Genomic DNA, 22,461 nt, shown 5'->3' with positions numbered 1-22,461 from the left:
TGTTCTTTCTGTGCCTTTTTAGGAAACTTCGTGGAGATATGTCCATGTTCCCCGCATCCAAAGCACTTCCCCTCTCTGATGAAGCGAGCTCCTTACTTGGGTCGTGCATCATTTTTCTCTGGGTTGCTCTTTTTCTTTCTACTTTCATTCCCAGAAGTCTGTTCGGCTCGTTGTGTCATGGCCTCATCTGTGGGGTAGGTCAAACTGCCAGAGTGAATGGCAAAGCCCCACTTCGCATGACTCATCAACTCCTGAATAGAAGGTGACTTCTGTTCCAAGCAGTGATCTCGGATCTCTGTAGGTAGACCCAAGGTAAACCGCCCAATCTGTTCTCTGAATGAGATCTTCTTGAATGAAGAGGCGGGTAGAAAAGAGTTCCAGAATCTTTCACAGTAAGAATTCACTGTATCGCTCTTGGTCATCCGGAGATGGTTCCAAGCAACTCGTATATCTCGCTCAAACTCTTGAGTCAACCAAGAAGAAATAAAAAGCCTCTTGAATTTCAGCCATGTAACTGGCGCAGTCTTGTTTAATAGAAGCGTGGACCACCAAGTGCGAGCATTCCCCTTAAAATAAGAGGCAGCTCTCCGAATCTTGGAGTGCTCTGAATAGCGTCCTCCTGCGAAAGCGATGTCAAACTGCTGTATAAAAGACAAAGCCTTCGAAGCATCTGAGTATCTTGAAAAGTATCAAACTTGATCGAGTGGCCACCTTCCTTAAACTCTCGGACTTTCTATCTTTTATCTTCGAGAAAGTCATACTGGTTGGCTTTAGAAAAATTCTTCTTGTTCGCATAAAAGTTTCCGTTGTCAGAGTCTGAAGTGTCCGTAGACGAGTCCTCTGCAGAAGTGTCACTCACTGGGCGAGACTTAGACTTCCTTGCCTTTTTCTTGCCCTTTCCGAAGCGTTGTTTCTGGCTTCGCTTTTTGCTTTTCCTGTCTTCTTTGCTCGAGTCTGAAGAGCTAGAAGAACTGTCAGAAGAAGAAGAAGAAGAAGAACTGGGTAGGCCTTCAAACTTGACGCGCTTCTTCAGTTTCTTTGCCTTGTCAAATGTCGACCGACGACCCAAATATCCCGGGAAGTCAGTACCTTTCTTCTGCTTTTTTTGCCGTGCTTTTTGCCTTTCTTTTGCACGTCGAAAAGCTGAGCAATCCATGCATCAACCACGTTCTCCTGTTCCTTCTCCGTATATTTTTGGAGGCAGAAGGTTTCTTGAGAGCGGGTTTCGGGAGTGGTGTTGTGGTTCTTTCCCACTCCATCTGTACCTCTTCCAAAGAGGTCTGGTTCATATATTTTGCCATCTTTGAGTCCTTGGCAAAATTGAGCATCATCTTTGTTGCATCGCCGATCAACTGACGACGCTCCATCTCTTTTTGCTCCGCCTGAGTAGGCCGAGGCGGGCCATACTCTCTGCCTGAATCTTCGTTGTGATCCCAGCCTGCATCTCTAGATGCAGAGGGAGTCGACTGATCATTGCCTGAAGCCATAGGTGCCGCGGAAAAAAAAAATCGGGGATCGGATTTCCCGTAGAAGAGAAATCGGCCGTGCTCTGATACCACTGTAACAGACTTGGACACTCCAAGTCAAGAATCAACTGCGACAGCACCAAATAACCACTTCAAAACAATTCACAGATCACAATAGATTTGCACTGGCGGAGTTCCGTGCCTAGAGATATTGGCCCCAAAGACTGGCGCCCCTTTCGGTATTTCTTTTTGTATTAATCAATCATCAAAGTACAAGAGAGCGGTTAGGGTTTCACTCTCAGACTCTGCGTCCAGATGCTCTAAGAAGTGAGGCCCTCACCACTAATTTAAAGGTTACAAGGGATGCCCAAAAGCAGAGCCCCAAAAGCTTTTAAAATAAAAAGCATCAGTTCTCTCTTTCTCTCTTAGAGAGTCTTTATAAAAAGCATAAGACCACACAAGTGTACATAGGTCAAATGAAGAGCCCTCTTGTGGGGCATCATGTTACTGCACGTAGGCGAGAGAGAGAGAGCAGTGTAGAGTGTGCAGGACATCACTTCTTGCACTACACTGTACATGAGGGGAAAGCTTGCACACAATAGCTTTGGTACTTGCAACAATCCACCATACGGCTGAAAAATGCAGCCCCCATGTTTATTTCAACGCTTCTCTCTCAAAGTGGAAAATGCCCGAAAATGTGCCAAGTGGCACTCATGCATGGTTTTCCTGTTTTGTACCTTCTGGTCTAAAAATATCTCAACCGGTTTCTCAGTTGACTTTGCAGCAGAGCAATAAAATGTTCTCCTTGTCATTCTGAAGCTAATGACGCGAACAGATTTTGTGGCCCAAAATAGCAGCTCGCTTATTTTTAGGAGACGCTTCCATTGGAATCTCACTGGTCATCTGACCATCTTTCACCACTGGGACCACGTCCAAAAATGCAATGTAGCCCAGTTCTCGGGTGATTTTCTGTGGGTGACCCCACCTTGTCACTGTGCCTCTATGGAGTTAATTACCTAGTATCCACCAACTTATTAAGTGCGGCGAGGGGACCTAGATGACTTTGAACTTAGCCTAGACACCCTATTACTACTGGAATTCCTGTGCCGACCAACTTCCCGTCTGCAGGTGAAATTACTGTTTTACATTGGCCATACAATGTCCGGCCATTTGGAACTTAAAAAAGAGGGTCTCAAAATTAAATGAAAATCATCGGAAAGAAACCAACAACTAAGGTTAGCAATTGCCACGTCCTTGTGTCATCCCAAATACTTTTCTGATGCATAAAGATGCATGGTTTCATGAGCCTACTGGCTGAAATTCATGATACCTGTAGCCGGAACGACTATGTATTTTTTGCACGGAAGAAGCTACCTCTATTATCTGCTCGCGTAGGAGGTACTCACACGAGTGAAAATTGCTTCTAGAATTTGTCGGAAAGCTGAGATTTTGTGTGGGCACAGCCAATCCTGTTCTTGTCTGAGTGTGTCTGTTCCCCGCAGGGATGCACACAATGGGGAACAGACGCACACAAGCTCTATGGACTGCCCTGCACCTTCGCCGCAAGTTGTGTAGGCTCTGCATTGCTCTCGGAGGGGCTCTGAGCAAGGGATGGCTTACGAGAGAGAGAGAGTTGTACTGAGCGCGAAGAGAGAGAGGGCTGAAGTGAGTACTGAGAGAGAGTTCTCTGTGTATGTATAAATCTGTGCAGAGCCTCCGTGAACCTATAGCGCTACCTGTATATATGCCTCGTGCTTTAGTTTTGCTTGCCAGATGGCACTAGAGAGAGAGAGAGAGAGAGAGAGAGAGAGAGAGAGAGAGAGAGAGAGAGAGAGAGAGAGAGAAGTGCTCGCAAGAGGTTAGCGTTGGAGTTTTCTAAATCTTACGCTAGTTTGTTGTAGTTTGTAGTCTTATTTTAATGTTAACACTAGGGCTATGTGAACATAGTCTTTAAAGTGGCTATAAGTAACTTTCGTGTAAATGCTTGTTTTCATAAACCATAGAAAACCTTACCAAAACCTTCCAGGGATTTGTGCTCAAGACATGTAGGTAATTAAAAAAAAAAAGAAATAAATAATCCCATATAAAATCAGTATTTTTCAAGGGCCATCTTCAAAGTACAATCGAACAAAATTTGCTCAAAAGTTTTGATGTCCCATGTAGACCCCTTAAAAACCTTAAAAGCACATTGAAACTTTTTTGAAAAATACTTGGGACATTTATATAATGAAAATTTATGCATATACTACTTTTAAGAAAGAGGCTGCCAATTTTTTTTCGACTTCAAAAAGAAAGTATGTTAAAAGCAAGTTGTCAAATTTAAAAGCAAGTTTTGTGGCTTTTTACTTTTTTTTAGAAAATCATTACTATTTTTAGAAAATCATTATTTTTTATTTTACATTTTTTAAGGATAAATGATATCCTACAATGTTCCTCTATATGATTGGAATTCATTGGTATCCTATCTTCATGGTGTTTTGCATAATGGAAATTCTTAGGGCCAATTTTACAGAATGAGATGTCAAGCCACTATTGTGGCTCAAGCCACTTAAATGGCTCAAACACAAACCTAGTGTTAAGTCATTTGACTGCGTTCATACTGACCCGACCACTCATTTTTAAAAGGTTGCAAACCTTAGACTAAAAATGAGTGTGAAAACTCGGGTTTTTGACCATTGTAGAGTATTAACATCTGGGTTGATTTCATGTCTCTCCCGACCTAGTCTGTCGGCTCCCGTCGGGTTGTATTTCCACTGTGTCCGGCCGGTAATTTTCTTGGGCTGCCACCGTAAAATTATAAATTATAGCTTTTCTGAGCATAATGGGGACATTATCTTATTCATGTGGTTGTTTTGAACTATTCTGCACTGCGTTCGACTATTGTTTTACTTATCATACTATCCGGATATAGATAAATTTACAGATGGTACATTGCACCGGAAAATTTACTTGTTCATAATGGGTACCAATAAATTCATAAATTCATTCTATGTGCACAAAAATCATTTTCATTTATGTGTAGCCGTAGCTAAGAATATTACATTCCTTTGGCTTCTAAACAGTTGTCCTAATTGTAGGGCTTCATGATATTGGTGTAGGATGTCTGGGAAATCTTGCGATTCTGATTCCGTCATTTACTGATCATCTAGAGGGGAGTAATTCTTAAACTTTACTAAGTGCTTACGATGAGTTCTTTTAGACTTTAGTTGGAGCTCCTGATGGTGTACGATCTGTCGTGGAAGACGTATTTCTTCAGTTTCATCTATCTCAGGGGGATCTTCTGTAAGTGGTTTCTGCAGGAGGTTCACCAACGAAAGGTTGTAGAAGGCTGGAGGAGCAGCTATGTTTAGCAGGATAGATCTAAAGAGTGGGTACCATCAGATCCGCATTAGATCAGAGGATGTGCACAGGACTGCTTTTAGAACGACGCTTGGCCTTTACGAATTTTTAGTGATGCCCTTATGTCTCACAAATGCTCCTGCTACGTTCAATAGGATGATGGACAGAATTTTCCGTCCACACAAGCAGTTTGTTGGTACATTCTTTGATGACATGATAGTCTACTCAAAGAATGAAGAGGAGCATAGGCATCACTTGGCCATTGTGTTCGAAGAGCTACGCAGTCATAGGTTGCTCATCAATGCAAAGAAAAGTGAATTTTTTCTGGAAGAGATCCACTTTCTGGGACACATTGTCTCAAAGGATGGTGTCAGAATGGATCCTGCAAAAGTTGAAGCGATCAAGTCATGGCCAGATTTGAAGACGGTGCATGATGTCCGAAGCTTTTTGGGACTATGCTCCTATTACAGAAGGTTTATCCGAAATTTCACTGAGATTGCTTCACCTTTACATGCTCTTCAAAAGAAGGCAGTCACCTTTAGATGGACACAGAAAGAGATTTCAGCTTTTAAGCTCTTAAAGGAAAAGATGACTTCAGATCGAGTCATTGTGTTGCCAGATCTTAGGACGTCATTTGTGGTCCAGTGTGACGCCTGTGGTAGTAGCATTGGTACAGTGCTAATGCAAGATGGCAGGGTAGTAGCCTATGAGAGCAGAATTTTGCAAGGGCCAAAGATGACCATGCAGGTCTATGAGAAAGAGTTACTGGCTGTGATTCATGCGCTCTTAAGTTGGAAACACTACCTTCTAGGTGCAGATTTCGTTGTCCAAACGGACCATCAGACCTTGCGATACTTCTTGACACAGACAAAGTTATCTGAGAAGCATACGCGATGGGCAAATATCTTGTCCATGTTTCATTTTCAGATTGTGCATGTGGAAGGCAAGAAGAACGTTGTGGTTGATGCTTTGTGAAGGAAGCCACAAATTTCAGCTGTGTCAATTCCTTATCATCATGCACTTGATGATATGAGGGAACAATATGCAAATGATGAAGATTTTGCAAGGGTCTTCGAGCAACTAATGGATGGACAACGTCATGAACACTTTCTTTTCAAAGATGGGTTCATGATAATGCATGGCAGATTGTGTGTCACAAAGCCATTGCGACGCAAAGTTATGGAAGAGAGTCATGTCCCACCGTATGCAGGGCATCGTGGTATCGATGCTACAGTTAAAGCGGTTGAGACATTCTTCTATTGGCCTACATTGAGAAGGGATGTGGATGCCTTTGTGCGAGAATGCCTAATTTGCTAGAAGGTCAAGTTTGACAGGCAAAAGGCACCAGGGTTATTGCAACCACTACCTATTCCAGACAAACCATGGGAAAGTATTGCTATGGATTTTATCTTTGATCTTCTGAGAACGCAGACAGGAAACGATGGTATTTGGACTATTATTTGCAGATTCAGCAAGCAGGCTCATTTTATTCTTGTCAGGAAGAAGATAAAGCCAGATCAGATGGCACGCTTGTTTATGAGCAATATTTTCAAGTATCATGGCATGCCACAATCGATTGTTAGCGACCGTGATCCACGCATGACAAGTTTGTTCTGGAGAGGCTTGTTTGAGAATATGGGCACCACGCTCAAATTCTCTTCGTCATTTCATCCTCAAACAGATGGGCAGTCAGAAGAGGCAAATTCTACTGTCCTAGATCTGCTGAAGTGCTATGTGTCAGAGCATAAAGGAAAGTGGGAGTAGTATTTGCCATTGGTGGAGTATGCATACAATAATACAGTGCATTCATCAACTGGCAAGGCACCTTTTGAGATAGTTGAAGGTGGCAAGAAAGTTCCTCCCATACTGCATACAAAGGACAAGATATTTGAAGCAGATAAGTATGTTCAGGACATGGATGAAATGTACAAGAAGGTCAAAGTGGCCTTAAAAAGGACTCAGGCAAAACAAAAGAAAGCAGCTGATCGTCACCGTCGTGAAGTGGTATATTCACTTGGTGATTGGGTGCTTTTGCGCTTTGAAAAGGCAAGGTTAAAGAAGATGAAGGGCAAGGAAAGACTGTTTCCAAAGCTCAGCATGCGTTACTATGGGCCTTCAAGTGTGCGACATAATCAGTGATGTTGCATATAGGCTGAAATTGCCTGACAGTTAGAAGATTCACAATGCGTTTCATGTGAGTCTTCTCAGACCCTATGTGGGTGATGTGCCATAAGATATGCCGGCTGAAGATCAGCCGGAAGTCGAGGAACTTGACGAGATCTTGGTCTCGGAACAGATTTTGGCACACAAAGAAAGGAAAGTGAAAGGCAAGGTTGCTAGGCGTTACTTGGTAAAGTTCAGAAACTATCCACCAATGGATGCTAAGTGGATGGAAGAAGGTGAACTTGCAGAGTCACCAACTGTGTTATCACTTTACCTGGAAGCCTTCGATTTGCAACCTACCTTGACCCCTCGAGTTTCAAAGCTACATGGATTGTCAGTGTGACAATGGCTTCTGAAACAAATGATGTATAAGGTATTTAAAGTGAGCTCAAATGAAATACCTGTTACATGAATGTTAGAGCTGTACAGATTGTCAGTTTGGCAATTGCTCTTATGGAATGTCCAAAAGTTTGGTTAGTGCTTTAGAAGTGAGTATTTCTTGTCAGTTTGTCAAGGATACAGTGATTGCTTCTATTAAAGAGTACATGTGTAATTGCATTCTTAAACTGTCGGTTTGGGTATGCTCGAAAGTGTTACGAGATCCAACGTGTACCATAAGACAGTGGCAAAATGTGCAGCTACCATTTTGTCATTGAAAGTTAGTGACTCAAAGCAATGGCAGAGTGCGAAGCTACCACTATGTCATTGGGACAGGGTTCACACGCAGGCAATACATGTGTCGACAAGGTGTTAAATACACGAGGGTTGACAATGAGCATGTATGTGTCGTACATGTGTCGACAGGTGTTGAATACATCAGTGTTGACTGTGAGCATGTACGACATAGATGAGATGCAAACGAGGACGTTTGAGATTTCAAGAGGGGGGTATGTCACCAGCGTGTGACTACTATCTATCCTTTTTGTTGATTTCTTTCTTATTATCTATTTACTTTCACTTTTTGGAAACACCCCTCGGGAAATCTAACTGCCCTGCATTGCATAGCTAGTGTGGAACTGTCCAGAGGGAGTCCAGGCCTGAGGGCAAGAGAGCACTACGGTTGGACAAGGACTATGGTTAGCCAAGTGGGGTCATTGACTAGCCAAAGTGGAATCCTTTGCTACAGAGGCTACATTTCAGTTCTGGATGTGGCCGCAGTGTACAAAGAGGGTCGGATGACCTAGAAAGATACAATGGCAGCATCTCCTAAAATTTAGGGAACTGCTATTTTGGGACCTGAAAATGTGTTGGCGTCATTACCTCCGGAATGACAAGGGGAACATTTTCTTACTCTGCCGTGAAGTCAACTGGGCAACCGGTTGGGAGATTTTTAGGCCGCAACCCCGAAACGGGAAAATGCTTGTAAATGTGCCAAGTGGCACATTCTGGTGCACTTGCCTCATGCAACAAGAAGTGGCGCTGAATTTAGGAGGGGGAGAGCCTCATTTGCAGTTTTGTCACAGGTTAAGAGCTATGGAGTGCTTGCTTTCCCTCTTATGCACAGTGCAGTGCCAGGAGTGATGCCCTGCACGCTACGCACTGCCCTCTCTCTCCCCTTTGGCAGTATGTTATGCCCCTCTAGTGGGCTCTTCATTTGACCAATGTACAGTTGTGTGGGTTCATGTGCGATTGCCGAGGCAAGAGCCTCTTGCACAGGTACTGGATTAGCTAGCGGCTAATCCCCCCGCAGGTACAGGTGAATTCGGAGAGGTTTCACGCCAGAAATCTCGTCCGATTCAAAGGGCAAGTAGCCCTACAGGTGCGGGAGCTCGAGGACTTGCTACGGATGCGACCGGCACGCGAAATGGAGCCCAACACAGTGAATTACAGCCTGCTGTGTATTTTTGCAGGTTTAGGGTTTTGGCCCTAAACGGACCCTAATAGCCCCAGGAGGTTCGGGGACGCAAGGGGACCGCTGTACAGGCGATCTGGCGCATTTTCAGGGCTGAAAACAGAGAATTCAGCGTGCTGCAGATTCTCGCCAGGTGTTGCAAAGTGCCCGTATGCGTCAGGAAAGTCAGTCAATGCGTGGGAATACTGACTGTGAAGGGTTCTAGTACAGTTATACTGTCGAAATCAGGCAAGAACAGTCAAGATTCAGCCAAGGTTGTGCGGGGCAGCTTGGAAAGAACCACAGCGTTTATTCCCTCTTTTAAACAATAAAGAAATACTGAAAGGGGCGCCTAAGTTAGGGGCCAATCTGGTGTCGGTCTTCTCATACAGGTGCATTCTAGCATCTGTATCCCATTTCCCTCTCTTGTGTCACTTTAGCGCATGTATAATAGACGACCAATAATGGGTGAAAGCTAAATCAAGGTTTAAAGTAAAGTCTACCGCCCTTTTTGGATTGAACAGGCCGGTTTCACCCATGGTAGTCTATTGAGGGTCCCCATACCTGAACTCCATACAGCATAGCTGGAGTCACCAGCGTGTCAAAGAGCCAGAGCTTTGTTCGCGGTTCCTGAAACTGAACGTGCACACACATCCTCTCCAGTCCTCCCAAAGCTGCATATGCTCTCGTGAGTCTAGTCTCTGATGCTCTCCTTAGTGAAAACACCGGTCCACCGAAGACTACCCCAAGATAAGTATATGCATCTGTGTACTCCATAGTCTCCTGGCCGTACGTAAATGTGGGTGCTGACCTTCTAACCCACTGTGATGTGGTGTTGAACATTATAACCTTGGTTTTCCCCTGGTTGACAGACAATGCACTATCACGAGAAAATGTATGCAGAGCATCCAAATGACGCTGCATCCCCTCTGGAGAGCCAGAAATCAGCACAATATCATCAGTATATAGTAACAACGGAATCCATTTCCCTGCTAGCTGAGCCCCCCTGTCTCCCTGACGCTCTACATAGTCCGAAAACTCATCCACATACATCCCAAAAAGAGTCGGGGATAGGGTGCATCCCTGCTTTACTCCAATATAGGAGTGGACCATGTCAGACATTCCCTCAGTGGTGCGTACTCGCCCCATCACTGTCCTGTATAGAGCCAGAATGCCCCATATCAGCTCTGTAGGCACACCCATTTCCTGTTGTCTGCGTATAAGTCTGGCTCGCGGCACTATGTCAAAAGCTTTGCGGAAATCCACAAAGCTACAGTAGATCCTCTTGCCATGGTGTCTACCCTCCTCAATAATAGCTCTGAGTGTTAGAATCTGGTCAAGAGTGGAGAAACCTCTCCTAAAACCCGCTTGCCCTGGTGCTCTTATGCCCTCTCGCTCTGCCCATCTACTCAGCTCCTGCTCAAGAACGGATGCATACAGCCTAGCTAATGTGTGACCAACCATGATGGTGCGATAATCCCGGGAATCATGGGATTTCCTGACTTGAAAATAGGCACAATCGTAGACATACTCCAAGTCTTAGGGAAGCCTTTGGGCATGTCTCTAGTGGGTCCGGCAGAGGTGGTTGCCCTGAGCTGTGTAGAGAGATGTGGCATATTCCCCCCATGTCTCAGTGAGGTGACCGCAGGTGGTGGTGAATGCTCGTGGAATAGCCTCCATGCTTCGCCTGAGTCTTGACTTATAAATAGCTGACACAGATCCCGCTCTAGCTGAGATAGAAAAGCCCTTTTCTTTCGCCGCATTAGGCGGCGAAAGATAATCCGTGATGTGTGGTAATACCCATGAGCTCTTCCCTCTGTAATTTGATCCTCGTCTCTCTACACTCATCATACCAACTGTTCTGGGGCATGCTCCCAGATCGTCTCCGTGTAGGCTGGCTGTGGGGGTATGCCTCTGATGCTGCATCATGGAGCGTCTCTGTCAAAATCTGAGTGAGTTCATCTAGTGGCCGTCTCGGCTCCTAGGTGCATAGCTGCTTGTATATCTCATCCATATACACAAAATCCGTCTCCCTCATGAAGGTATACCGAGTGTGTTGTGGGGACCTCTCCTAATGGAGCTGTGCTGAATTGAAATGTCAGGGTGAAAGACAAGATAGCATCATCAATTGCTACTCCAATTGGCCTAGTGCCCACCATGAGATCCTGAAAGAATGGAATGAGACCTGGCTGGGTCATAACATAATCCACTGTGCTGGCACCATGACGATGTGGAAAGCAAGTAAAACCTCCAGCTGTTGAAAATCTTTTTAGGCCATTCAAAATGGCCAGTCTATGTGCGGTTCCCATATCTATCAAGTATCTGCCATACTCAGTGTATTCCTCATCTTGTGATAGTCTGGATTGACCCTCTCTGTAACGTCCAGCTCTCTAAGCATCTCCTTAGAAGTATCATAAAATATTGTCTGGTGGTGGGCAGTCCTAGCATTGAAATCCCCTAGTATGATAATGTCACTATCCTTGGAAAACTGCCGTATGTCATTATCCAAAATATCAAAGGGGGATTGTCCTCTAGGTGATGCATATACTGACGTACTAGGAGGAAAGTAATAGATAACAATGTAGAGGTATCTGCCCATCTCTGCCCTGAGCCTCACCCACATGTACCTAGCGTGTTCATCCTTGCACGTTATATATATCAATGGCTGCAACTCCTCGCTGAATAGAACTGCCACTCCCCCTGAGCCCCGTCGTCGATGCTCCAATCTGGTCTCTTGTCTGCAGGCTGTCTCCCATCTATATCCGCTCACCTGTGGCATGGATTGCCCAGGGGCTTGATGCGTCTCAGAGTAGAAAATGATGTCTCTTCCTGTAGAGCTATCCTTAAAGGGCGCTACATCAAGACTGAGTGATCCATTACAATTCCAGGTTACCATCTTTAGTGTGGTCCCATAGGTCTCGCACCGTCATGCGGGGCGTCGCTCTAGTATCACCACCTTTCCATCCGTGCAAAAAGCAATCTTCCCCTTTTCCCTTGCTGCTCTAATTTCCGGCATTACTTCTTGCATATGAGCAATCTGCGAGAGGGTGAGGTCATCTCCAAGAAAGATGCCAGTCTTCTTTAGAGTCGATCTCTTCTTCAGGAAGTCCTTCTTCGCTTCTATGGAGGGGAAGCGGAGAATGAGTGCCCTTTCCTTCGAAGTTTCTCCGTGGCTCCCACTTTTCTTAGTGCCCACTCTCCAAGCCCTCGTATGCGTCTGCTGGTTGACCTCCACCAAAGTCATGAGTTCTTTCACCTCTTCATCCACATTATCTTGATCTCTGAGGCTACATATCCTTACGTGTAAGGCCCGCACACGTCTCCTTTGCTCCTCTTCTAATGTCAAGTTGATGACGGGGTGGATGTTATTTCCTTGCCTTTTCCTTTCTTGACAATCTCGATCCATTTTTTGGCCTTTTCTGCTTTTTGTTGGGTCTTTGTGATGACATCTACCCACGAGGTCGTCATTTCTTTTTGTTGCTCCCCACCTTCTTTGATGGCCCGCACTCGTTCCTTAATCGTGTTAAGCTCTTCAATTACTGAGGATTGAAGCTCTCCCTCTTCGAGGACATTCTGCGATCGCACCTCTGCAAGCTCTTTCTTGAGTAGTGTGATTTCCTCATTTTGGGCCTGCATGCGTCCTCGAGTGTATGTATCGTGCTTTCCTGTGCTGTCACGCTCGCATCGAGTACGTTGATTGTACCTAGGAGGTGGCGGTTGATCTTGCTGATGGACTTGCTCAATTCTTCTTTGTATTTTTGGATGGCATCCTCCACCAGATCATCCTTGCCATTCTGCTTTCTCATGATTGAAAGGCCGCAGCAAAAAAGGGGGAGGGTTACAGAGGTGAAGAAGAAGTTTTTTTTTTTGGTCCCCTTCTCTCTCTTCGCGTGCAGTTTTTTCTTGAGTTTTATGTCCAGTTGTCAATATGTTCATTTTCAACATTGTAATTTGTAATGTAAATTTGTTTATGAGTCTATGGATTTTTCACTAAAACATGAGTTTTTTACAAATAGTACATACATATTACGTACCTGAAAGGTGGTTTAGTACGGAAGTACGTTCGGTATGTACCTAAAACATGCCGTACACTACGTACCTTTCCACCTTGTGTTAGATTAACGTCTTCAAAAGGTCAAAGTGACCTATGAGACCAGAAAGTTACAATGTGGTGGATCTGATACAAAGTCAGACTAACAAAATAACAAATAACAACATAACAAAACAAAAATACTATGGAATCCTAAGCTGCTCGATGTGAACTAAGCAAAGTGAGCCGCTGGCTGGGATAGCTAAATAGTTAGATCACAAGAGATCCAGCATCGGTCGCTCGCTGGCGGATCTCATCAATCTCCTCCATGGTCAGCAGTTTGACCAGGCGTCGTGCATGCCTGGCCAGAGTGATACGAATCTTCTGATGTAGCCTCCGTTGATGCTGTGTAGTCCTCCGCAGTCGTGGGCGCCTGGATCTCCCCAGCTCAATCGCTCGGTCGATCAGTGCCTCTGGTGTGAGACGAATGTGAGCTCTGCTATGGGAGTAGCTCCTCCAAGCTCCGGCTGTTCAGTGTCTGCTCTAAAGATATCTCTGATTTATCTCTGAGGCTGGCTAGCCTCTCCACTCATTAGGCTATCTTTGTGTGTGTGCAGCTCCAGCAAGAACAAACCCAGGCATCTCTGATCCTCGTATCCCATGACTCTGGAGAGTGGTCCAAAACCCTCTCTAAACAAGCAATGGAAGCGGCCTCGTATCTCGTAGTAGACGGGGTAGCGGCATGTGTGCACTGTCTCAAGCTCCATGTCACACAAGGGGCATGTCCTGGTCTTTGTTGGTACTCCGCTGTATCTCCCAGTCCCAATCCGCAGCTGGTGAGAAGATGTGCGTATCTGGCCAATAGCACATCGTATCCCATGAGACAGGTGGGTGTCCATGTATCTGAGTCTCGTCACAAAATCATCCTCCGTAAGCTGGAGAAGATGCTCTCTGTAAAAAGCCATCTTCGTGCCCAGCTCCTGTGCTGGCTGTATCCAAGTCCTCCTGGTGTCTAGCTGAGTCAAGTCTTGGCGGATGAGCCTGGTGATCTTCGACTGTGTAAGAGTGAGAGATGGTGCATCCAGTGAGTATTGGAAGGGTGGCAACCTGTCGATGCTGAACCCATGTGCCTGAAACCATGATGTCATCTCCCGATACGAGCATGCTGTATCTCCCTGCATGGCTAACTGTGGAGAGAACGTGTCAAAACTTGACTGCTTGACCCCCATCCTTGAATTCCTTGGTCTTCTTATTCTTTTTCTCATTGTTTGAACCATCAGAAGAGGATGAGCTCTCCTCTTGTGAATTGGTAGATGGTTTCTTGTGCCTCCTAGACTTTTTCAAAAATCTGATTTCCTTCTTGTTCTCTGCTTCTCTTTTTTTCATCCTCACTGGAACTAGAGAATGACCATTTTGAAACTCACTGAAGATGAAAAATCTGGGTCATCCTCGAAACGAACACGCTTCTTGGATCTGCTCGCCACCTTGAAGGTCAATTCCCGGCCCAAATAAGAGTGCTTTATGGGTTGTCTGGGGATCCTTTCCCACACCATAACTAAGGTTTTAGCCTGAAAAACCACCATTTTCTAGCTTAGTTAACATGATAGCTGGTCAATGGTTATTTGCTTGTCTCTTTTGTCAAATGAAATATGTGACCAAGCTTTGGTTTACAAATGGTAAAAGTAAGGCAAGAAAGTCGGGGAAGGGGTTGGATCAGTTTATTCCTCAAAGGAAGGATGAGTAGCACAAAAGGGAATATTTATTGATTGTGAATGGATGGAACTATACTTTTGAGGACTCCACATTTCTACTGAGATTTGTAATTAAGTGATGGTTTTTTTCAAACGAAGGAAATGTAATACTGAAGATTCAACATGTCATTTTGGAAACTGTCATTATGTCTGTTTTTGAATGTCTATATAACAGAATGATGTGAAAAATGCTGTGTTTTTCCAGAGGGCATGTCCAGTGAAAAGAGGAGGGATAACTATTTGTGTGATGTGACTTACGTGACAAATAGTGAGCTCGGATTTGACTATCTGCGGGACAATTTAGCGGCGGTAAGTGTTTTTGCGTCTGTAACGTGTCAACTGTATGCTGAAGAGCTAAGGTCTTGCCTAATGTGAGAATTTATTAGAGTAACTCTCTTTTGTAGAGGAGCTCTCTATGTTTCTGAGATCAGTTTTACCTCAAAAATTTATAAATGACCTGTGTTACGTACAGAATGTGAGCGACCTTGTGTTGAGAGGGTTCAACTATTGTGTCATTGATGAGGTGGATTCCATCTTGGTAGATGAGGCTCGAACTCCACTCATTATTTCTGGCCCTGCAGAAAAGCCAAGTGAACGGTATTACAAGGCTGCCAAAATCGCTGCAGCTTTTGTACGAGATATCCACTACACTGTGAGGTCTATTTTCCTTTGCTTTGTTGCTTTTATTCTATCCAAAACTCTTTCAGAACTTTTGCTTTGCTTGATGTTGCCAGGTTATTTCTAATTTTTCAAGATCGTAACAGGTAGACGAAAAGCAGAAAGCAGTCTTACTGACAGAGCAAGGCTATGAAGATGCAGAGGACATATTAAATGTAAAGGATCTCTATGATCCACGAGAGCAATGGGCGTCTTATGTCATAAATGCCATCAAGGCAAAGGAATTATTTCTAAAGGACGTGAATTACATTGTACGAAACAAAGAAATTGTTATTGTGGATGAGTTTACAGGCAGAGTGATGCAGGTATTATGCATCTCTTGTTCCAGTTTTAATTTTTAGCGATCTTTCTGTTTCTGTATGTTTAGTTTTCTTGAAAGTCCAGTTTCCCCAAATCTGTGTTTAAAAAAAAAATAGAGGGTATTTGAATAAGAAAACCCCAAACTGCAAAAAGGAAAAAGAAAAAGCTCTTCTTTGTTGCATTGACAATTGGCCTGGTTAATCTTCGATGATTATCTGTTTATAAAATGGTTAAGTATAAGGAACGTCATAGAATGATGGTTGCACGAAGCTATTGAAGTAGAGAAGAATGATAATTAAAAGAAGAAAAAAAATTCCCATCTTTAAGCATGGCAGTGACAGTTCACCTTGTCTTTACAAGTCTTTCATTGTCTATATGGTACTGTTGAGCATAGGGAAGGCGATGGAGTGATGGGTTGCACCAAGCTATTGAAGCAAAGGAGAATGTAACAATTGAAAATGAGACTGTGACTCTAGCCTCAATAAGCTACCAGAACTTTTTTTTACAGGTAATATAAACTTTTATGTAAAAGGGATTGTAGTTAACGCGAAAAAAAGAGTTTTTTTAAATTTTCTGATAATGGAAGTATGATTCAGTACCCAAAGCTATGTGGAATGACTGGAACGGCTGCAACTGAAAGTGCAGAATTTGAGAAAATCTACAAGCTGACTGTGACTGTTGTCCCAACAAATCAGCCTATGATAAGAAAGGTAAGGATTCTTCATCTCTTGGTGGTTTTGTGCTGTGTCAGAGCCCAATCATGTTCTGGACCATGGCTAGAAATGTAGGATATGTGCTTTAGATGGAGGCTGTTTTTTGACAAGGTGCAGCTCACTAAAGCGCATGTTTGGTCTGCTAACAATTTTCATGGTAATGGCAGGATGAGTCAGATGTTGTATTTAGAGTAGTGGCAGGCAAATGGCGTGCGGTGGTTGTGGAGATTTCTCGTATGCACAAGACTGGACGACCAGTTCTAGTTGGAACAACAAGTGTGGAACAAAGCGAAGCACTTGCAAAGCAATTGGATGAAGTTGCAATCAGTTATCAGGTGAAAATCACTCTCTTTATGTGCCCTGTAGCATATTCTGGCTCATTGTAGTTGTTCTGAAGTACTTGACCAGGCCAGTACTGATGATCTGATTCATGATACTGGCAAAGGATGAAACTCTTGAATTTTGGTCAAATGTTGGACATCAAAGTGCAAGCTCGTCTTTGATTTACAAGTCTGGCTCAATTGTGATCAGACTTCAGCATAATACATAGAACAATGGCACATCAAATGTTTATCCTGAAGTGCCTTCACCAAAGGGACTAGTCATGTTGTGCTTAAGCGCATATGGTCATGACTTCCTACTATGCCTGCAAGGCTTTGATGAGACTCTCCAATACACACGATTTGAGATTGGAGCTCACAAATCAGGACTGCTTATGTGAGGAGAAGCTGGTTGAGAATGAGGTCCATTTCAGACACGTGTGTGATGAGCAGGGTGTTGGATATTGATCCATCACCCTCTTATGCTCTGCATGTAGACACAAACAGTTTATGAGAGGGAGAGATCAACTTGCTCTAACTTACCACAAGGAGGTTGTTATGGTCAAGTAAGAAGTCACTTCCGGCGCTCTCAATTGCAGACTTTTTTTGTGTTTAGTTTGCTATCATGACCATAAGTTGCTCTTTGTCTCTGCTCTATTTATGCCTCTTAGTCTTTAGGATATCAAATGAAAAGTACCAATGTTACTTGTTTTCACCATCTCTTTATCTGTCTCTATGTTGCTATATAGTTTGCTAAGCGTTCTCCTTCTTGTATTGCTCTCAAATGACTCTCACCAACCATCTCCAAATCGAAGTATTCTTCTTAATCATTAAGGAAAGGATAGAGAGTGTTTTTGTTATTATGGTGCTACAAACTTTTATTTATGGAGTAAAAGTCTGCAACAATTTCTAACCTTTATGGACCATGCAAATAGTAGGGAGTGCAACAGTATTGATGTTATGGTGACCAGCATGCAAAGAAGAATGGTGTCTTAGTGTGGGTGATAACACTTTAAGAGCACACATAAGGTATGAAAAGAACCTTAAAACTTGAGACAGGTCGTTCATATTAGAAGGTCTTTCTGTAGAAGGATTTTGGGTTTCAAATGGGTGCTGTTACAAGAAACATTTTGTGAAACTTGTTTTGGTGCCTTAATGTTTTAGTGTGGAGCTTACATGAGTGTATAGCTACATGGTGAACATCGTTGCCCATGAGGTTTGGTATTTTTCAGGTTCTGAATGCAAAGCCCGAAAACGCAGAAAGGGAAGCAGAGATAGTTTCACAAAGTGGTCGCATAGGTTCTGTAACAATAGCCACAAATATGGCTGGTCGAGGAACTGACATTATATTGGGTGGAAATCCAGATTTTATGGCGAAGCTGAAGCTTAGAGAATATCTTATGCCCAGGTAAAGCACCACACCATCGTAGTCCAAGCCTTTGATTGTTTAGAGGATGATTATATGTTTGCATGTTGATTCCTAAAGGATGCAGACGAGTTACTGTAATTGTGAACTTGTCTTCCGCTTCATTAGAATTTATTGGATTATGTTTAAGTGAATAGTGTGTTGCATGTTTGGCTCAAGGTCCTTATGGCATGTTCGGAAAAAGAATGAGTTGGCAGCTTGACTATATCTGTTTTCTCATTATTGTTGTTCTGTATAGACATCCTGAAAGTTTTTGGAATGTGCAAAGATCGTATAGCGAGGTTTTATTTATCAACCTTACAACAGCAGTCTCAAGGATTTTATTTGATTTGACAGAGTTGTCCAGCTTTCTGATGATGAAATTCCTTTCCAAAAAAGCCGCAAAATACCTTCAAGGAAAACGTGGCAGGTACATTCTTGTGTTCCAATGCTCAACCATATCCTTATGCTGACAGATACTCATTGCATTTCTTGTCTCCTAGGTTGATCCAAATCTTTTTCCTTGTGAGCTATCTGAAGAGTGCTCCTCATTGGTTACTGATGCTGTTGAGACAGCCGTAGGGGCATGGGGGGGGAAGTCTTTAACGGAACTTGAGGCAGAAGATCGTCTGTCATATGCATGTGAGCAGGTTTCTAAATTCAAACCGACTCTGAGCATTTGAGTTGTGACCTGTGAAGCTTAAGGAAGATTTTACCTGTGACTGTTGAATTGCCGACTTTCTTTCAGGGCCCAACTGACGACATTGTCATATCCAAACTACGAGAAGTCTTTCAGTCGCTTGTTAAGGAGTACAAGAGATTTACAGATCAAGAAAGAGAAAAGGTGATTTACTACCTAGCTAAGACGCAACCATACATTTCTTTATTACCATTACCAGGTATGAATCCTGTACATGAGCTGACTACATGTGACTGGATTTGGACATACATAGTTCAAATGTACCAATTCTTAGCATCGGCCATGATTTATGTCATAGTGCTATTCAAGCGATGGTAAAGCTGTTAAGGTCGCTGTTATCTAATGGGGAACTTGAAATGCAGGTTGTTTCTGCAGGGGGACTACATGTCATTGGTACTGAGAGACACGAGTCTCGTCGAATAGACAATCAGGTTTGACTTCTTGCATGTTGTCTTGTCAGAGCAACAGGCTATTAAAGCATTTGTCTCAATGAACTTGAGAAGTAATTCATACTGTGCCATGTGATCAGCTGCGTGGACGGAGTGGTAGGCAGGGAGATCCAGGGAGCTCCAGGTTTTTCCTTAGTCTAGAAGACAACATTTTTCGGATATTTGGTGGTGATCGGATTCAGGTATTTTCACTTTTCATGTGTTTTAATGGAGACTGTTTGGAATGTAGAATCCAGTGTCGAACATATGGTTTAGAACACATAGATCATTAGAAGTGTAAACTAATCGAAGCTTTTAAGTTAGATTAAAAAGTTGATCTTCAAGTTTCCTTGTTTTTGGGACATTGAAATGTGTTATCCTGAAACGATGCAGGGCTTAATGCGGGCTTTTCGTGTCGAGGATCTGCCAATAGAATCAAAAATGTTGACTAAAGCTTTGGATGAGGCTCAAAAAAAAGTGGAAAATTACTTTTTTGAGATTCGTAAGCAGCTGTATGAGTATGACGAAGTACTGAACAGTCAGCGTGAACGTGTATATGCGGAACGTAGAAGGGCACTTGAAGCTGCTAATCTGCAGGCCCAGATGATTGAGTATGCTGAACTTACAATGGATGACATACTTGAGGTGGGAGATGGTGAATCCTTAATAGTAGTTATGCTTCCTGTTTGTTTAGGAAATCTGTGGGGGCACCAGTTGTTATTTCTTATCTCTATTTGAAAGAGCTTGGTGTGAACACTGTCAGGACAGTTGCAGCTACTAAGCATGTTTTTCCTTTTTTATTAAACTTAGGCAAACATTGACCCGTCCTCACCTAAAGAGGAATGGAATTTTGAAGGATTGGTTGCAAAGATACAGCAGTGAGTTTATTTTTTTGCTCTTTGAGATACAGCTTCTAGGAACTTATTGATGGTCCTTTGTGACAGAGTCTATGTGAAATTTGAATAGGTATTGCTACCTTCTGAATGATATGACGGCTGAAGAAGTATTTGAAAAGGCTTCTGATTTTGAAACGCTACGAGAGTATTTGCGCTTGCGTGGGAGAGAAGCATACTTGCAGAAGCGGGTATGTTGCTCCCCCCCCCCCCCCCCCCCCCCCCCCCCCCCCCCTCCCTCCTAAAAGGAGTCAGGATTCCTAATGTTAAATAACATTGGTTTAGTGTAGCTCCACCATGTAAGTTTCAAATCAAGAGTTGAAAAAATCTACAAAATCTGTGCCACTTATTTTGGCCTCTGTTTTGCAGCAAGAAATTGAAAATGAAGCCGCGGGGCTAATGACAGAGGCAGAGCGTTTCTTTGTTCTCAATCAAACTGACAGGCTTTGGAAAGAACATTTACAAGCCTTGAAATTCTTGCAGCAAGCTGTGGGACTCCGTGGTTATGCCCAAAGAGATCCCCTTGTGGAATACAAGCTGGAAGGGTACAATCTCTTTTTAGAGTTGATGGCACAGATTCGACGGAATGTCATTTATTCAGTGTATCAGGTCTGTATTCTTGGAACTGTTTCTGAAACTAAATGGGGTAGATTGTGTTCTCAAGTGTATTTAACTATTTTATCTGTGTGGCAGTTCAAGCCAGTTGCAGTTAAAAGTGATGATGCAGTGGATGATGAGACTGAAGCCTCAGGTAAGAGAAGCCGACAAGGGGCGAAGCCAAAGAAGGATGCTATGGTCTCTGGGGCTGGCCGAGCGTAGAGGAAAGCTCCAAGGATTTGATTGTTCCAACTCTTGTATCTTCTAGAAGCGGTAAATGTGGATGCTGGATTCTTCAAGGTGATGTTGGTGATGATGGAGAGCTTGGGCAGTAGTGTAAATGCTGGCCTAGAAGAAATGCCCAGAATGATACATGTCTTGCATAAGAGGGAAGTGGTGGCTCCATTTGGCCACCAGTGTAAGGTATTTGATGTATTCCTTATGTTGTTTTCATATATCCAAGATGGAGGAGACTTGTGTATACTCATTATGCCCTCAAATCTTTAGGGGGAGGGGCTGTTAATGTCCTTTTGTAAGATGTACTCATATATCCAACATTGATGTGATTACGTAAGTTGCTGCCACTGGAGAATCAAGCTGCACATGTGATGCACACACCTGCCTCCTGTCCATGTTGAAAGATTTTAGAAGTTTTCTTTGAAGGCTTTTTAGCTTCTTAAGAGTATGTAAGCATTGAACTCTTGGGAACAAGTGTGGATCGTTGGATAAAGCTTGTCGATTAGTGCCACCTGGCAAGCTAATGATGGCAAATTTTTTTCCTTCCTATTTCTTGTAAGTGAGACATTAGCTAAGCCTTGTCTTTTGTTTATGTGGGCCACTGTAGGCGACATGATCAAGTGCCACTTGCCATGCTACCGATGGCCCAATTTTAAGAGTTAGGCGGACATACATTGATAAGTGATTGGTTGTACCTACCTTTCTATGTGTAGTTGAAAACTTCTTTTATTTTTGTCTATCAATGGTCCCTTCATTTCACAGGCTTACATGATTTAACTTCTTTTTCATTTTATTGTTTTAGAATGCCAATGTGAATCTTCACCTTGTTTCTTCCCGTCTTTTTAAGAGTGGCGTTAGCTAAACATTGTCTTCCGTATGTAGGCCATTGTGGCATTTGTTTTCCTATCTCTATAAAGAGGGCCATTTAGTAGTGTCTCACACTTTTTTAGTGATGTTAGATTGAATTACCAATGGGAAACCTCAAATCAAAGAAAACCCATAGAAAATATTTCATTCAGTAAATAAAAAACAATCAAAGTATAACTCGTAATGGCTAGAGGGGAGTTTATCCTAGTCATAGGTAAATTTAAGAGACTCTCAAAGAGATGTTTTTGAAGAAAGATACATACTCCACTTGAATGTGTTGAAACATGAGGAAATCACATTGTCCATAGCACCTAGAATCTAACCCAACCAAAAGTATGCAGACGGTCAAAGTAATGGCAGAAACACTTCAAAAAGCCAAAAAATAGACCAAAATGTATCTCAAGGAAACACATGCGAAGAGATGTAGAGATGCAATCCACAAACTGTTGCGTACGAGAACAAGTCCACAATAAATGTAGAATATCTTCAATGCTTGCACTACAATGAACACATTCCAGGAAACCAATCTTCTAGAGCGTAGAAATTTGCAAGCCGGGAGGACCTCAATGATGCATCTCCACATAAATAATCGCTCCTTTAGAGGAATCTTAGCATGCCACACTTTCATAACTTTACTTCGTCACCATGTAGCACCCTTCTTCATATTCCATATCTAATTACGGTGTTCTTGTATCTAGGAAGATGACTGCAAATGACAATATGTCTTCTTTGTAGGTACAAAT

The 22,461-nt window shown here is 43.1% G+C and overlaps 1 protein-coding gene across 1 annotated transcript in view; it reads left to right on the top strand.

Annotated features, from left to right (window-relative positions):
* Positions 1-21,344, top strand: part of AGY1 (Albino or Glassy Yellow 1) — a 52,954-nt gene extending 31,610 nt beyond the window's left edge. The window contains exons 4-20 of the mRNA XM_086509076.1: positions 14,786-14,889; positions 15,053-15,232; positions 15,345-15,563; positions 15,953-16,066; positions 16,155-16,268; positions 16,439-16,606; positions 17,824-17,999; positions 18,354-18,426; positions 18,500-18,646; positions 18,745-18,840; positions 19,059-19,127; positions 19,226-19,327; positions 19,518-19,769; positions 19,935-20,002; positions 20,091-20,208; positions 20,387-20,626; positions 20,711-21,344. Coding sequence (XP_086365202.1) covers positions 14,786-14,889; positions 15,053-15,232; positions 15,345-15,563; positions 15,953-16,066; positions 16,155-16,268; positions 16,439-16,606; positions 17,824-17,999; positions 18,354-18,426; positions 18,500-18,646; positions 18,745-18,840; positions 19,059-19,127; positions 19,226-19,327; positions 19,518-19,769; positions 19,935-20,002; positions 20,091-20,208; positions 20,387-20,626; positions 20,711-20,836 — 2,366 coding nt within the window. The 3' untranslated portion in view covers positions 20,837-21,344. The remainder of the gene's footprint in view (positions 1-14,785; positions 14,890-15,052; positions 15,233-15,344; positions 15,564-15,952; positions 16,067-16,154; positions 16,269-16,438; positions 16,607-17,823; positions 18,000-18,353; positions 18,427-18,499; positions 18,647-18,744; positions 18,841-19,058; positions 19,128-19,225; positions 19,328-19,517; positions 19,770-19,934; positions 20,003-20,090; positions 20,209-20,386; positions 20,627-20,710) is intronic.
* Positions 21,345-22,461: the final 1,117 nt, after the last annotated feature.

This window comes from Adiantum capillus-veneris, chromosome 3, assembly GCF_014529385.1.
Source record: "Adiantum capillus-veneris isolate H3 chromosome 3, ASM1452938v2, whole genome shotgun sequence".
In the NCBI taxonomy this organism is placed as follows: Eukaryota; Viridiplantae; Streptophyta; class Polypodiopsida; order Polypodiales; family Pteridaceae; genus Adiantum; species Adiantum capillus-veneris.
Note: the sequence above shows the minus strand (reverse complement) of the source record. Positions and strands in the feature narration are given on the sequence as shown.